At 43.6% G+C, this 15645-nt stretch overlaps 1 protein-coding gene across 2 annotated transcripts; it reads left to right on the top strand.

Annotated features, from left to right (window-relative positions):
- Window positions 1-29: 29 nt before the first annotated feature.
- On the top strand, window positions 30-14572 carry pold1 (polymerase (DNA directed), delta 1, catalytic subunit). 2 transcript variants are annotated; one of them, XM_076265573.1, is made up of 27 exons: window positions 30-92; window positions 2258-2459; window positions 2833-2946; window positions 3182-3322; window positions 3507-3632; window positions 3732-3900; window positions 4186-4300; window positions 4503-4632; window positions 4870-5036; window positions 5294-5398; window positions 5637-5777; window positions 5933-6043; window positions 6197-6388; window positions 7272-7360; window positions 7529-7651; window positions 7769-7882; window positions 8176-8323; window positions 10036-10131; window positions 10229-10366; window positions 10510-10685; window positions 11016-11168; window positions 11536-11638; window positions 12565-12697; window positions 12971-13084; window positions 13207-13259; window positions 13360-13457; window positions 14156-14572. In XM_076265573.1, exons 2-27 carry the CDS (start codon window positions 2270-2272, stop codon window positions 14241-14243), a joined length of 3327 nt encoding a protein of 1108 aa, XP_076121688.1. In that variant the 5' UTR covers window positions 30-92; window positions 2258-2269; the 3' UTR covers window positions 14244-14572. The 2 variants fall into 2 exon arrangements, with proteins under 2 accessions (XP_076121688.1, XP_076121687.1); XM_076265572.1 differs by lacking the exon at window positions 30-92 and adding an exon at window positions 169-748.
- The last annotated feature ends 1073 nt before the right edge of the window (window positions 14573-15645 follow it).

Raw genomic sequence — 15645 nt, 5'->3', positions numbered from 1 at the left:
TCCCAAAATGAGATGCCTGATTGCCTGGTTTGGAAACTCGTGAGTTCTGCTACTGGTGGAGCCCCTGTCTGTCGATCCTTGCTGACTGACTCGTGAGGAGCCTCAATTTTTTTCAAAGGAGCTTGAAAGGGCAACATAAGCTATTTATAATGTGTGGCTGGCCCAGGTGCAGAAAATAGGCTACAACGTGACTTTTGAGCGTCACTTTTTAGTGGTGTAGTTGGCAGTTGTTTTTTTTAGCCGAACATCAAATGACAAATTCAACAATTTGATCTTAGCATGCTTGGCACAGTGTCTAAAGCTACAAATGCAGTAGCCTAGTACAGGCCATGTTGCCGTTGTTAATTGCGTGATATAAGGTCGGTAGCCTATCAGAAGGATCGGTCGGCTAGGCTACGACAAACAATCTGGTAGACAACAATATGCCTAGGCCTACAATACGACCGGGGAAAGTATTTATATGGGCCTCATGAAATTATCATTCTTAAGTTGCATCAACATCTATCCACATTACTCATTTTGTCCAGACTGCTTGATTAGACAGCTGAGAATGATAAAAAAAAAACGAGCAAATCGACCCTCTAAACATGGCTGAAACGACTAACCACTAAATCGGTCAACTTCCGGATTTTTGCCGGGAAAACGGAAATCATTCGCGGTGAAAGTTCAGTGGTTGAATATAGGGAAGTGGCGGGAGTTTCTGTCAGACAAGTTAACGTGAGGGGAAACGGGACCAATTTGGACGAAGGTATAAATGTTTTTTTAATCAATCTCAGCCTTGTTATGAATCCAAGAATGATCACCGTAAGGTCGTCTGAAAATCACTTGCTTGGCCTGTCTTCGCTTGGTTAAGTTATTAGGCTAGTTGGTTGTTGATACTTTGTTAGCTTGCTAAATAAAGGTTAGCTTATGTGAACATTGCAGTGTTGTACAAAACTGTCTAACCTCAAACTTAACGTTGTATCCGCAGACGTAGGAAGATGGTTGACTTTTAAGTTAGAAGCTACTGAGAAGTAATTTTGATGCCCCAACAGAAGGCCTGTCGTTAGCTAAAACTTTTCACAATATAAACAGTAAGATTGAAAGTCCTGTTTAAGTGAGCATCTTACAGCATTTAGTAAAAGTGACTTGAGATCATTGTAACTTACCGTGGGAACGTTATAGCATAACATAAAGGTAAGGCAATTATTCAGTTATTTTTCCTGGAGCATGCGTCTTCGGGTGCCAAGAAGGTGCCCCTGCTTGGTTGGTAACGTTAATCAAGAGCGCGGTGAAGTTGGCTGGACGTTTGATATTCAGCTTTAATGGAGTGTCTTCCTCGGACAGTAATAAGAAAAAAGCTATGCCTTTTGTGGTTGTAGCTGTCTTTATTCTAGTAAAGAGCAGTAATGAAGCACCAGCAGTCAGAGCCTCACATTGATCATCTATGCCAGGTGTTTTCAATGTGATTTCTCAATGTTTTTGGTTCCATGGACCCCTTTTGGGGGATTTTCCGAGGACCCTCTCATAACCATAACAATTAAGCATACCATTTTGAAGTTGTGGCCATGTCCACTATCCCATGTTTTTTTGGCAGATGTGTGACTTGGTCTTTTGTCAATTTTGGATTTTGCATCACTTGACAACATGGACTGACTCAAACATGTCTACACATTTTCAGCTGACTAACAAATAAGCCAAGCTAAGCAGTAGTAGGAATGGTTCTGACCTAAGTAAAGTTAAATGTTAATGTGGGTAGGAGCGAATAGACACAATTTGCTTGTCTAATGGGTGAAAATGGGCATCATCTGTAGATGTTAATTTTTAAAATGATAAACCTCAACATCATAATTTCAAGCAAATTATTTTGCGGACCCCTTGGCTATGGGTCACGGACCCCAAGGGGTCCCTGGACCCCACTTTGAGAATCACTGATCTATGCATACCTGTCCCTCTTCCTAGACTCTTAATGTAAATTAACCTTCAAATCTAATGCAATCAGTTCTGAGTGATGGTGTCTTCGAAATGCCAAGATGTGGACCTTTCCTTTGTCACCATGATAAAGCTGATCATTTATAAAATCGTGATGACCACTCATTTGATGGTCTGAGAAGATGCTTTGTTATTATGTTTGGCATGTGCACAGGCAGAATGTTTGGTCATTTCTTAGTTATGATGGTAATGTATACAAACTACTATCCATATGGTTATGTCTGTGTACTTTGACCCTAAGGTTATGTGGAGTACAATTAACACCATCACCTTGGTCTTATTTCAGGTCTCTTGAGGAATGGAGCAGAAAAAGAGGCAGAATGGAGGTTCCTTCAATGGCGGGGCCTCACAGGCCAAACGTGGGAAGCCGGGGGGAGACTGGGAGGACAGCCCGTCTCAGTTTGAGGAAGAGCTGGCCAACTTTGACGACCCCGACATAGAAGCTGAGTCAGGTGAAGGGCAGGCAGGCCATGATGTCATACCAGTAGGTAAGTGAAGTGGTGATGAAGTGCGACCAGCATCTATACTTTACTTATGCCTCCTCCTCCTCTCTGTGACGTGAGACTATGTATGACAGTCGGCTTCCATCTTGGCAACACTAGCAGCATGTTGTACTTCGCTCCAAGAGAGCAAAGCATCAAGACTTTATCGTTATCAGCCATTAATATGCACTGGAAGTGATCTTTTTCAAAGCGATATTAGTGCTGTTCATTTGTTGGTAAATATTAGTCATGGTACACCTCACAGTTTTTTCATACTTTCATTGTTACTGTTACTGTTGTATATGCCTTATGCCTTGATCTGCCTTAACATCTGCTGATATTTGACCCCTGACCTTTATTCTCTTTGACCTTTGTTCAGCTGACCTGTTCTCAGCTGAAACGAATCCAAGATGGCCCCGACCAACCGCTCCACCCCTAAACCAGTACACCCAGAGCCTCGTTTTCCAGCAGATTGACCTGGATTATTATCTGGGTAAAGCAAGCTTTAACACACATCATTGTCGGCTCAAACAGGCTTGAACTTGGTCATCTATTTAGTACAGACCTGATTTCAGCTGAATTTGGTCTTTAAATTCATGAAAATCAGGAACAGCAATCATACATGTATTTCACAAGATCCAAATATAGTGCCTTTCAACAGTAATCGAAGAGTGTGTGTGTGTGTGTGTGTGTGTGTGTGTGTGTTGTGCGTGCCCTGGTGCACACAGACTCACCAGTTGCAGGTATGCCTGGTCAGTCTCAAGGGAAGGTTCCGATCATCCGCATGTTTGGCGTTACGGATGCCGGACACAGCGTATGCTGCCACGTGCACGGATTTGCCCCTTACTTCTACATCCCCGCCCCTAACGGTGAGAATACACCCTGATCGCTGCATCTGCAACCTCATCGCTACATCTGTACATCTCGATCGTCATACTAACCTCAGAGCTACTGCATTTATTTTGAAGACTTTGTCTGTGCTTATTGTATACCGGGTGGTTAGTTGATGTGGTGATTTTTCCGATAGCATCATTTCTCCTCTGTGCTCGACAGGTTTCACCCGCGTTCACCTGGCTGACTTCCAGCGGGAGTTGAACTCTGTTGTCCTGAAGGACATGCGCTCTAACAAAGACAACATCTCAGCCACTGTGCTGGCTGTAGACATCACCCGCAAAGAGAGTGAGTCTCTCAGCAGCATATAGTCTGGCTGCTCATTGTCCACTTTTCATATTTTCATTTTTTGTGTGTGTGTTTAATATCTTGTCATTTTTCATCAAGGTATGTATGGATACCATGGGAATCGGCCTCAAGACTTCCTGCGGATCACCATGGCAATGCCACGCCTGGTGGCCCCGGCAAAGCGTTTGTTGGAGCAGGGCTTCAAGTTTGGTAGCTTCCCCCCACAGTCCTACTCCCCCTATGAGGCCAACATCGACTTTGAGATCAGGTGGGTGACCGTTTATGGCATCTCGTACAAGTGGATCCAGGAACCAGGAACAACTGTGCCCCAGAAAGATGTGGTATTATCAAAATAAACCTGATAGATTTATTTTTATAATAATGAACTTGTCCTTTGCTCTGAGTAAATACCATTTAGAGGAGATTTACTGGTCAGCTACTGCATCTCAGCAGTGTGTGTGTGTGTCCGTGTGTGTGTGTGTGAGAGAGAGAGAGAATACACACGACACAGCTATTTGCAGTGATTTTGTTTTCACCCTGGCTTCACCTTCAGGTTCATGGTGGACTGTGATGTAGTGGGCTGCTGCTGGATTGAACTGCCCAAAGGAAAGTACCGAGTCAGAGAAGAGAAGAACCCTGGGGACATGAGCTCCAGGCATCCAGGCAGGGTACAGTACACTTTTACAGAGTGGGCACTTGCAGTAGACTGTGGAGAGACAGAGGTGGCATGCTAGATTGGACTGACAATCTAAAAGCATTTATTTGTTTATTTCCCCATGAATGTTCAACATGTCAATATTGCAAAAAAAAAAAACGTCCTAATATGGTGTAGTATTCTACTCTTTCCTTAACCTTCTCTCTCTCTTTCAGGTGTCTCTGTCTCAGTATGAGGTGGATGTTGGATGGACAGATCTGATCAGTCACCCAGCAGAGGGAGACTGGCAGAGGATCGCGCCGCTCCGAATCCTAAGCTTTGATATAGAGTGTGCCGGGAGGAAAGGTGTGTCCAGTAACCTCACTCGGTGAATGTCCTGTGTCTGTAGATTTACTGTGTGCGCTAATACCTATTTGAATGTGTGTAAACTAAGCTACATTTGTGGGTATTAAGGGTGTTGTGTGTCTGTATATGATTGTAGTGTTTTTCTATTTATGAATATGCAGACAATGTGTAAGTGTGTGAATTAAAGAGTGTGTGTGTGAGTGTGAGAGTTCATGTGTGTTGTTTGTATGTGCTCAGGGATCTTCCCGGAGGCGGAGGTGGACCCGGTCATCCAGATCGCCTCCATGGTGCAGCGTCAGGGAGAGAAGGAGCCGTTCGTCCGCACCGTCTTTACCCTGCAGAGCTGCGCCAGCATAGTGGGCTCACAGATCCTCTGTTTTACTCAGGAGAAGAACATGCTGCAGGTACACACACACACACACACACACACACTTTTATACCTCTGCCGGGTCTTATTGTATTCAGGGTTGAATTTGCTGCAGTCATACACATATACATACTCGCACCCACATCCTCACTAGTTCTTTTTTACCCAGGAAGAGCAGGCTGCATTTATGCACACAAACACACATTTCCTTTGAGTATTATCTCTGGACCATACACACACACACACACACTTTTTTATGATGTGCTGATGTGACACTTTTTTTTTAATTCACAGAAATGGGCTGAGTTTGTGAGAACGGTGGACCCAGATATCATCACAGGCTACAACATTCAGAACTTTGACTTTCCTTACCTCCTCAACCGAGCTGCTACCCTCAAGGTTTGCTGGTTGGCATGTACTCTGTGTGCGGGTCTGATGTTTGTTTATCCATCTGTCTGTCTACCCCTTTGTGTGTGTGTGTGTGTGTGTGTGTGTGTCTGCACCTGCACCCAGCTACCATGGCTGAATGTGCTTGAATGCGGCTGTGCTCGTTCCACTTTCATAGTTGAGATTGAAATGATCTTTAAAAATGATGGAAGCCCGCTTTATAAAAAAAAGTGTGTTTGTCTGTGTCTAGGTGAACCTGTTCCCCTACTTGGGCCGGGTGCGGGGCATTAAGTCTGTGCTGAAAGACTCCAGCTTCCAGAGCAAGCAGATGGGCCGCAGGGAAAACAAAACGGTCAACATAGAGGGCAGGGTCCAGTTTGACCTACTCCAGGTACACACACGCGCATCAGTTCACAGAGGAGCATAGGGTTCATAAGTCTCAGTGGTTGAGAACAGGTGAAGTATCCACAGGCCTCATAGGAAGACTGCAGGCTCAGCAAGATGGTGCACTGTTGTGATGTCTCATTTATCTGTGTGTGTGTTCAGGTTCTGCTGCGGGATTATAAGCTACGATCATACACGCTCAACGCTGTCAGCTTCCACTTCCTGCAAGAGCAGAAGGAAGATGTGCAGCATTCCATCATTACGGACCTACAGGTAACACGCACACACACACACACAAACTGTACGAGTCCTTTTGTGTAGATGCAACCAATGGTGCTTTAGGTCCAGTTCCACTGTAACATTTTTATTTTGTATCCCTCTTGCTCTTTTGACATCTCTCTCCTCTCTGTACCGGTCTCGCTGTAGAATGGGAACGAGCAGACGCGCCGCAGGCTGGCGGTGTACTGTCTAAAGGACGCCTATCTGCCGCTGCGCCTGCTACAGAAGCTCATGTGCGTTATCAACTACATGGAGATGGCCAGAGTCACTGGGGTCCCCCTCACCTACCTGCTCTCCCGCGGACAGCAAATCAAAGTTGTGTCTCAGCTCCTCAGACAGGTACACACACACACACACACACACACACACACACACACACACACACACACACACACACACGGTGCCTGGTGTACTATTAGCCTTTTTCCTTTGACAGAGAACTGGCCCCGTTCCTGTTCGCAAACCAACATTTGAACCAAACAAAAACATGATTCGGAACGTGCCACTTTGGTTCGGAGATTAATTCGAAAATACTTGTTTTTTTCTTGTGAACCGGAGTGGGCGTGTCACTTTACAGTTCAAACCATGCGTTTTCCCTCCTTATCAACTGTTGCCATGAGTAAACAAAACTAGTCAACTAGGACTAGATGGCAGACGTTAACTAGCATTTTTACAGGACAACAGTCATATCATTCTCCCGTTCATGCATCTCATTAACTTTTGTTTTGCATGCAACACCCATTGTTTGACGCACCCTTAGTTCGGTTCAAAACTGGTGGAAATGTGGGCTGGTTCACTAGATAGCACCAAGGATCAAAGAATTCTGAACGGAACCGGTTCAAGAACGGGTTTGCTGTCAGTGGAAAAACGGCTAATATGTAGACATCAGGCAGCGAAACCTGGAGGAGTGAGATGGAAATTGATTGCGTACATGTTGTTGCTGTGACATTATTTGTGTACATTATATTCTGCCAAATATAGCTCTGAGTTTGCTAAGGCAAACGGCTAAGCAGTGACCAAACGCAACGAACTATTTTTAACTTTAGACGCCTTGCGTTTTCAGAAGCCTTCCGCTTGTGCCTTGCTTTTATAAATGCAATGTGTGTTGCAGTGGTCAGTCACATTGTTCCATAGTGAAACAATTGAATTGGAGCACCTTCATGCATCCAGGATTTGCAATATACTGTAAGTGCATGATTGGGAGTCTTCTGTGTGTTTGTAGGCCATGAAGCAGGACCTGGTGATGCCTGTGCTGAGGAGTGAGGGAGGAGAGGACTACACGGGTGCCACAGTCATAGAACCTGAAAAAGGGTGTGTGTGTGTGTGTATGTGTGTGTAAGAGGGGACATTTTCACCCTTGGCTGTAATGGAGTGGTGTTGAGTCCTATATAGATGTAATCGGTGTGCTGGCTGTAGTAGGCATTTTAGTTTGGCTTGTGCACAGACTTTATAATGATTTTTTTTGTCTGTGTGTGGTAGGTACTACAGCATTCCTATAGCTACGTTGGATTTCTCCTCTCTGTATCCATCCATCATGATGGCCCACAACCTTTGTTACACTACATTACTTCCCAAGGGACAGGGGCATGCGGAGAAACTTGGGTAAGACCTATCTAAAGATCAGTGAAATGTAGCCTGCCTGAAGAGATACTTGTGGAACAGTAATTCATTATTGTGTGTGTGTGTGTGTGTGTGTGTGTGTGTGTGTGTCTGTCTCAGTCTCACTCCCGAGGACTTCATTAAGACTCCCACTGGTGACATGTTTGTGAAGCACGCGGTGAGGAAGGGCCTGCTACCAGAAATCCTGGAGAACCTGCTGGGTGCCAGAAAGAGGTAGACACACGCAGAGCACACCCACTATTAAATGTACACATGCAGACGCCAAGAAGAGTTGGATTCAAATATAAATGTGTATCGTTACAATGCAGAAATGAAAGGTCATCTCTATCCTGAAGCACATGCAATGGTCACAGTACATGCTAACACCCAATATTACAGAAACATGAATTGAGTTATACTACACAGTACATAAACGTGGTTGAATTATGCAACAGAAATTATTAGAATGTTTCTTTTTAAAGGAGTGTGTGTGTGTGTGTGTGTGTGTGTGTGTGTGTGTGTCTTAGGGCCAAGGCTGAGCTGAAGAAGGAGACCGACCCATTCAAGAAGCAGGTTTTGGATGGCAGGCAGTTGGCATTGAAGATCAGTGCCAACTCCGTGTACGGCTTCACTGGTGCCCAGGTGGGCAAACTGCCCTGCCTGGAGATCTCGCAGGTGAGCTCGGTGATGCGTTTGCCTTTCTCTGATCCTCTGCAATAAATTCTTGCCCAAGTCCTAAAACTATCTTGCCGATATGTAATTTTGCATTGTAAGAAAACAAAATATGTTTTTTTTAGGGCTGTCAAAATAACTGATTAATTTCGATTATTTAATTTGAGAAAAAATAACTGATTAAAAAAATTAGTGCAGATTAATCGATTCCGTATGACCTTTGACCCCAAGCCGTTCTAGTCAGTAAAAATTAGACTGTAAAATGAAGGAGAGAGAAGAAAACGTGTTGCCTGGATCATTGATTGGAACATTTACTTTTAAAAAACGGCCTGATGGTGTTGATAAAAATAAAGTGTTGAAAATAAAGTCCTCTGCAATGTCTGCAGCAAGGAATTTGCATATCACCGGAGTTCATCAACTCTATAGTCGCACATCAATGTAAAGAAATAAGTGCTGACATTGAGGGGAGTGTTAATTTATTTTCATTGTGTCCCCTAGGTTATATCTGTGGCCTGAAATGCCTTGTATGTGAAAAAAAAATTCTTCCCGAAGCACTTTTGAATTTATTTCCTCAGCATATTAGGTCATATCATAGATTATTATGGCAATTATTTGAACAGTGAAAATAATAATAAAAGAGTTTTTGAACTTTAATGTCACTAATGCTGATTATTCAATGATTCATTTGAATTCATTTATTTATATATGCGATTAATTTAGATTAATTAATCACAGAGTATGTAATGAATTAGATTAATTTTTTTAATCGATTGACAGCCCTAGTTTTTTTTTTCCTTCTAAAAATCCAAAACATAATCTACACACTGCAGGACAGACCAATACCTGGGTTTTACGTTGGAGGATGCCCTGTCTTGCATGTCAAACAATTACTAAAAAATTTAAGTTGGGTTAGGGTTTAGGAATAGTTTTTGTTTTACACAGCAAACACAGAAAGCTAGTTGAATCTACTTTTTTTTGCCTATTTTAGATTACGGTGATGTGTTTAATAGACATACCTCAAAGACAGTGTTGCAGTCATTAAACTCTGTATCATTCAGCACTAAGATTTATAACGTGTGCTGTACAATTTACTCCATTCATCACTGTGTACTGTATGAAATGGTTGCTTGGCCTTCTCTTTATGTACGAAGAGTAATGCACTGGTTAATCCTTGTATACAAGGTATATGTCTCTGCACTTTAAAAAACTAGTAAGACTGGTACAATTTACACTCTTGCAGGTACCGGTATATCCTGTTTAATGTTCCATCAGTACGTTCTGGGTTTGGCAAGGCAGCCTTTAGTTTTTTTTTTTAGCATTTCTTAAACAATTCTCTCAATCTGTGTTCCTGTTTTTAAGTTTTGTATTATTTCAGTTTTATTTTTGGTCGTTGTTTTCACTGCTGTGTTTTATCTTTCTGTGTGCTGCCTTCTTGGCCAGACCCACTTGAAAAAGAGTCAACAATCTCAATGTGTTCTTTATCCCTGGATAAATAAATGTAAATATTTCAATAAGGCAGGGCTCTACTTTGCAAAAGTACTTGATTCACTGAGTTTACCTTCTGATTTCACACAGTACGGTTCTCTTGTGGTTTGTAAAACAGCTGACCTCTACTATGAATGTTTGCCTTTGTAAGAGGAACTTGAGTGAATCCCTCTGGGTCTATATCTGAGGTGTTCTGTGACAAGCGTGTCTATATGTGTCTGTGTCTGCAGAGTGTGACTGGCTTTGGCAGGCAGATGATTGAACAGACCAAGCAGCTGGTTGAGTCCAAGTATACCATATCCAATGGTTACCAAGCTGATGCTAAGGTGACAACCTGTTTGTTTTCTGGAGATATTCAGAACTTTCTATCTATTTATTTTTCTTGGGGTTTGTGATTTTTCTAAGGTTTATGTGTATGTTTAGGTAATTTATGGGGACACAGACTCTGTGATGGTGAAGTTGGGCGTGGCTACAGTGAAGGAGGCAATGGAGGTGGGCAGGGAGGCTGCTGAGTGGGTGTCGTCACACTTTGTCCAACCAATCAAACTAGAGTTTGAGAAGGTACCACCTGAAGCCCCCTCATACAAACACAAATTTGTAGATTTTTTTATTTTGGTCTGCTTTTCTGGATCTTACATGCTTCCTACAGTTTTTAGCTTGTGTTAGTTTTCTCTCATCTCTCTCTCTCTCTCCCTGTCCTGCAGGTGTACTACCCGTACCTGTTGATCAATAAGAAACGATATGCAGGTCTGTACTTCTCCTCTAGTGCGGAGCAGCACGAAAAGATGGACTGTAAGGGGATAGAGACGGTCCGCAGAGACAACTGCCCCCTGGTGGCCAACCTCATCAACACCTGCCTCCAGAAAATCCTCATAGACAGGTACACAAACCCATACACACGCACATAGTAAATACACACTGTAAAAAGCATGTACTTTTCAAGCAGCTTGAAAAACCTCTAACCTTAGCAGGTCAGCTAACAGAAATGCACCCAGTGCTCATGTGTTAGGAATGTCTACGTAGGTTATGTGCATAGCCACAACCACATATCCAATAGATGTTTTGTTTTGCCAATGTTCTTATAGGGGATCTGTTCTGAACTGTCTTTATGCTTCTGTTCTGACCATTATGCTTTTTTTAGTAGGTGCCTTGATTGTCTTAGGTGTGAGCACATCGCATGCTAAAGGTGTGTGTGTGTGTGTGTTTACAGGGACCCTACTGGAGCTGTCGCTCACGCTAAAGAGGTGATCTCGGACCTGCTGTGCAACAGGATCGACATCAGCCAGCTGGTCATCACCAAGGAGCTCACGCGCACAGCACAGGAGTACGCTGGCAAACAGGCTCACGTCGAGCTTGCAGAGAGGTGTGTGTGTGTGTGTGTGTGTGCACGCGTGCCCGCCCCAGCCATAGGCAGACCTGGCTGGGGTTCAAACCCACAAACTTGCAGCACCTTGGGAGGCATGCTAGCAAGGAGGCTAAACGCCATGGGTGCTAGCATCTGTTGCTAGCATGTCTCTTAAGGTGTTGGAAGGGAGGTGTACTCACTGGAGAGTCATCTACTGGTTGGCTACCATTACCCCTAAACCTCAATCCAGTTCATGGCACCAATGTAACCTACATTGTGTATGTGTCTGTAAGAGAGGGGTTAAGTTTACTACCAGTGGCAGTGTTTCTTGTTATGTACCTGTGTGTGTGATTGCACTTTGATGATTGAGGGGTGTGTGTTGCAGGATGCGCAAACGTGACGCTGGCAGTGCTCCTAACCTGGGAGACCGAGTTCCATACGTCATCATTCAAGCTACCAAGGGAGTTGCAGCCTATATGAAATCTGAGGTGAGAGCTCTGTGTGTCTGTGTGTGTCTGTGTATGTGTGCAGAGGACTCATATTTTCCACAGTTCCACCTCTCTAAAGTCCCTGTTAACCAAAATCAGAGATTTGTTTGAAAACACCTTATATATGTGTGCAGAGGACTCATATTTTCCACAGTTCCACCTCTCTAAAGTCCCTGTTAACCAAAATCAGAGATTTGTTTGAAAACACCTTATATAGGTTAGAAAACTACTCCAGAAAACATGTAAAGACTGTTAACTGTGTGCGGTACTAAATTGTAGAGTTAAACTATTAGACATCAGTTTGTTCAGAGTGTTTGCCTATTTGAGGTGTTTGCCATGCCTTCATATCCTAGATGTATTTCCCCTGGACAAAATCTGCTTTCTGCTGTAGATTTCAAGATGCATATTTTCTGCAATGTTCTGCTCACTAATTGGCTCCTCTATCTGGCTGAAGAGTGCTAATTAGAGTGCTAATCAGCTGCTTTAGAGAGAGGTTGAAGCTATGTGGTGGGACAGTTGAGAGGAAGCAGCACCTTTGCCCAATGTTGGTCACACTGTAGAGTGTTCTGCCTACATCCTGTATATCCACTGTATTAGTGAAACCCTACTTCTGTTCGGTTTTTATCTTTCCATTCTGTTTAGATAATAACTTAGTACAGTCTCAGCAGGCTGAGTAAAATATGATATTGTATAATATATGACTGACAGAAATAATATAAATGCACGGTTACATGGCTTAGGATGCATCAGGCACTTGCTACCATCACATTCAAATCAATACAACACAGCTTCAGCCTGAAATAGAAGACTGAGTACTTTGGTGGCGACGCCCATTGATGACTCACGAATATCGTGGATAGTAACTTTGTGTGTGTGTGTGTGTGTGTGTGTGTGTGTGCGTGCGTGCGTTCACGCGCGCTGGTCAGGACCCCATCTATGTGCTGGAGAATAACATCCCCATAGACACACAGTACTACCTGGACCAGCAGCTGTCCAAGCCTCTGCTCAGAATCTTTGAGCCCATCCTGGGGGAGACCAAGGCTGAGAGCGTCCTCCTGAGTAAGCTTTCACACACACTCATATTTTCAATTAGTCTCACACACACACAAAACATCACCTATTCACCATTCAGTTCTGAAGGTCACTGTACATTTATTGGCATGTACATGTCTATGTAAAAGCAACAACTTTTCTCTGTGGCATGTTATCACAGTGCTACCAGTCTCTTTTACATAGTGATGCCTTCAGTTACAGAATCAGTTGTGTCTATGTGCTTGTGGAATTAAATGTGCAAAAGTAGTCTGCGTGTAAACCAAGTTTTCTCTCTTTCAGAGGGAGAACACACACGCTGTAAGACTGTGTTGACGTCCAAGGTGGGGGGGCTCATGGCATTCGCCCAGAAGAGGAGCACCTGCATAGGTTGCCGAGCAGTGCTCAAAACCGACGGTTAGTGAGCTGCAGGTGGCTGTGTGTGTGTGAGCGTGTGTATGTGAGCGTGTGTGGCTGTGTGAGCGTGTGCCTGACTGCCTTCTCTTATCTTATGTGGTCTGTTTTCTTTTCCTCTGCAGCGGCTGTGTGTGATTTCTGCAAGAAGAGGGAGTCTGAACTATACCAAAAAGAGGTATCATTAAGCATGTTCCCATCTGCGTGTTGCCTGCATGCCTGAAATTGTAGCGTTATTGGGTGGAAACATGTCTCAAACTCTGTGTGTGTGTGTCCAGATCTTGCACATGTCGTCGCTGGAGGAGCGCTTCTCTCGTCTGTGGACCCAGTGCCAGCGCTGCCAGGGCTCGCTGCATGAAGATGTGCTCTGCACCAGGTACACTAGCCCTCACAGAGCTCTGCTACCCACACCGGTTTCAGCCCCACCACACACAGAAAGATGGAAGTCAGAGATTAGATTGCATTAGTGCAGGGCAGCATGGTTCTTCATGGGCAAGTATGCAGGATGTAGCGCAGACTGGCAGACACTGTTAGCCTTGCTAATCTTTCCAGTGAAATTGGGTGAAGGAATAGTGCTAAAATCTTTAAGGCAATATTTATTTATTTAAGTGACATATATAAGCCAGACAGGAATGTGTTGGATCAATTAAGGTCATAATGCCTTGAATGATTATATTTGGATCATTTTGACCTGTGTCATATTTGCCTTGCACTGGTGTCATGTGACTAGTCTTACTGGCTAGATGTGAATTGTTGTTGATCTGACTATGCCCTTTGACTCGCAACCAATGTTGTGAAAATCGCTTTTGTACTTAATTGTTTGAATCACCTATAATTAACCTGTTGAAAACTAATTTAGATGACCAAAAGCCCTTGGCCTCACTTCACTTTCCCAAATCAATGGCTGGCTTCAGCATTCATGCTGCATGAAGTGGACTGTAGCCCTTTTACAGTGACTTTGCATTGGCTAACATCATGAGCTGTGTGGACGTTTTATCGGAGTGACATCTTATGCGTTTTGACGATGGTGCTTCCTGTTTCCTTCTTTGTCTTCCTCCTCTGTGTCTCTCTCAGTCGAGACTGCCCCATTTTCTACATGAGAAAGAAGGTGCAGAAGGACTTGGATGATCAACAGAAGCTTGTGTCTCGTTTCGGCTGGTGAAAGGGCAAGGTGGTTCTTACAGCTCTTCTCGAGCTGTCTATTCTCTCCCTCTACTGTGAAGAATGAGGGGTTGTCTTTTTATGTAAAAAGATTCAATATACCGACTGTGTTTACATATAGCTTTTTTTTCCTATAGTGAAAATACACTGCATTTCTTTTTGTAAAACTGACTCCGTCTCTTCACTGTTATAGCTCAAGGACTGGTTTCTTGTACATGGATTAAGCCTAGTCCTTAACTAAAATAATCCCAGTATGTAAAAACTGGCCGTGAGTGTTGTATGCACGTGGGCATGTATACAAGGGCTCTCTGCTTGCCATCACTCTAGAACCTTTCCGAAACAATCAGTGAAGGTCAACAACTGTCAACCCAGGTGTACACACACTCAGTGTCCATAGCCATTTCACAGCAACCATTCTCCCTACTTGTATCCAGTTAAGACACCCACGTGTCACATAGATACAGTCACGATATGTGGAAAGTGGTGCAGGGTTGTGATGGACTAGGTTTGGTGGATACATTTCACCTTTGCCAATTAAAACAACCTAGTTTTCATAAAACTCGTTAACTTTCAAAACTAACATTGTTTTCGCAAGAAATAAGTCCAGAGACTTTCTAATGAGGAGACACAGCACTCAAAAAAATCTCCCATAGAAATGTATGGGGTTCGTTCGTAATGCAAACATGGCAGTCGTCTACACATATTCCGCTACCCTGGCTCTGCCCTCCTACGTACTTCCGTTTAATTTTCATTTCCCTTCAGTACGTCGTCTGGGTCTACGGTATATTTACGGGTTTTCTACTGCAAAAATCTGCAGATCCAATCAGCGAACAGAGGGAATGGCTGAGAACGATGACATTGAGGTCGTGTGCTAGTTTGAGCCAGACATAAGACATCACGACCAAACGTTAGCGATTATGACAGAGTGGCTCTGGGCAGATCCAATAGTTTTAAACAGAGTACTCGCCTTCAAGGAAGTTAACGCTTGGCAATAGAAAGTGGCCAGACTCTTTGTACATTATGAAATGTACGAGAGTCTGGTAGGACCAGGCTAATATTCCGCCCCTTCCGCTGCCAAAAGTTGACATGTGAATAGTGCCAATCATGTGGTATGTTGTGAATACATCCTGCCAATCATGTGTTGTGATCTTCAGGCTGGAGCCAGGTTGGTGTCGGTAGTTGGTGAAGCCTTGTGCAAGTGCAGTTCTGCCCGAAATAGATGCCTGATAAGTGCCCAAAATGCGTTGCAATATGGCCGCCGAGTAGAGGGACTTGCCTAAAAGGACATTGATTAAGTCTCTATCAGCAACCATTTTGCTAAAGTACACCACTTGGCAAGCTGGTTTATCTGGTTTGGCCTTTGAAGGGCAAGTCTATTAGATTGCTACTTATAAATAAAAACC

Source organism: Alosa pseudoharengus, unplaced genomic scaffold (assembly GCF_046254945.1).
Source record: "Alosa pseudoharengus isolate Yale_2024_CS ecotype anadromous, Long Island Sound unplaced genomic scaffold, YU_APseudo_1.1 YU_APseudo_1.1_scf_4, whole genome shotgun sequence".
Taxonomy (NCBI): domain Eukaryota; kingdom Metazoa; phylum Chordata; class Actinopteri; order Clupeiformes; family Clupeidae; genus Alosa; species Alosa pseudoharengus.
This window is presented reverse-complemented; position numbering and strand designations above follow the sequence as displayed.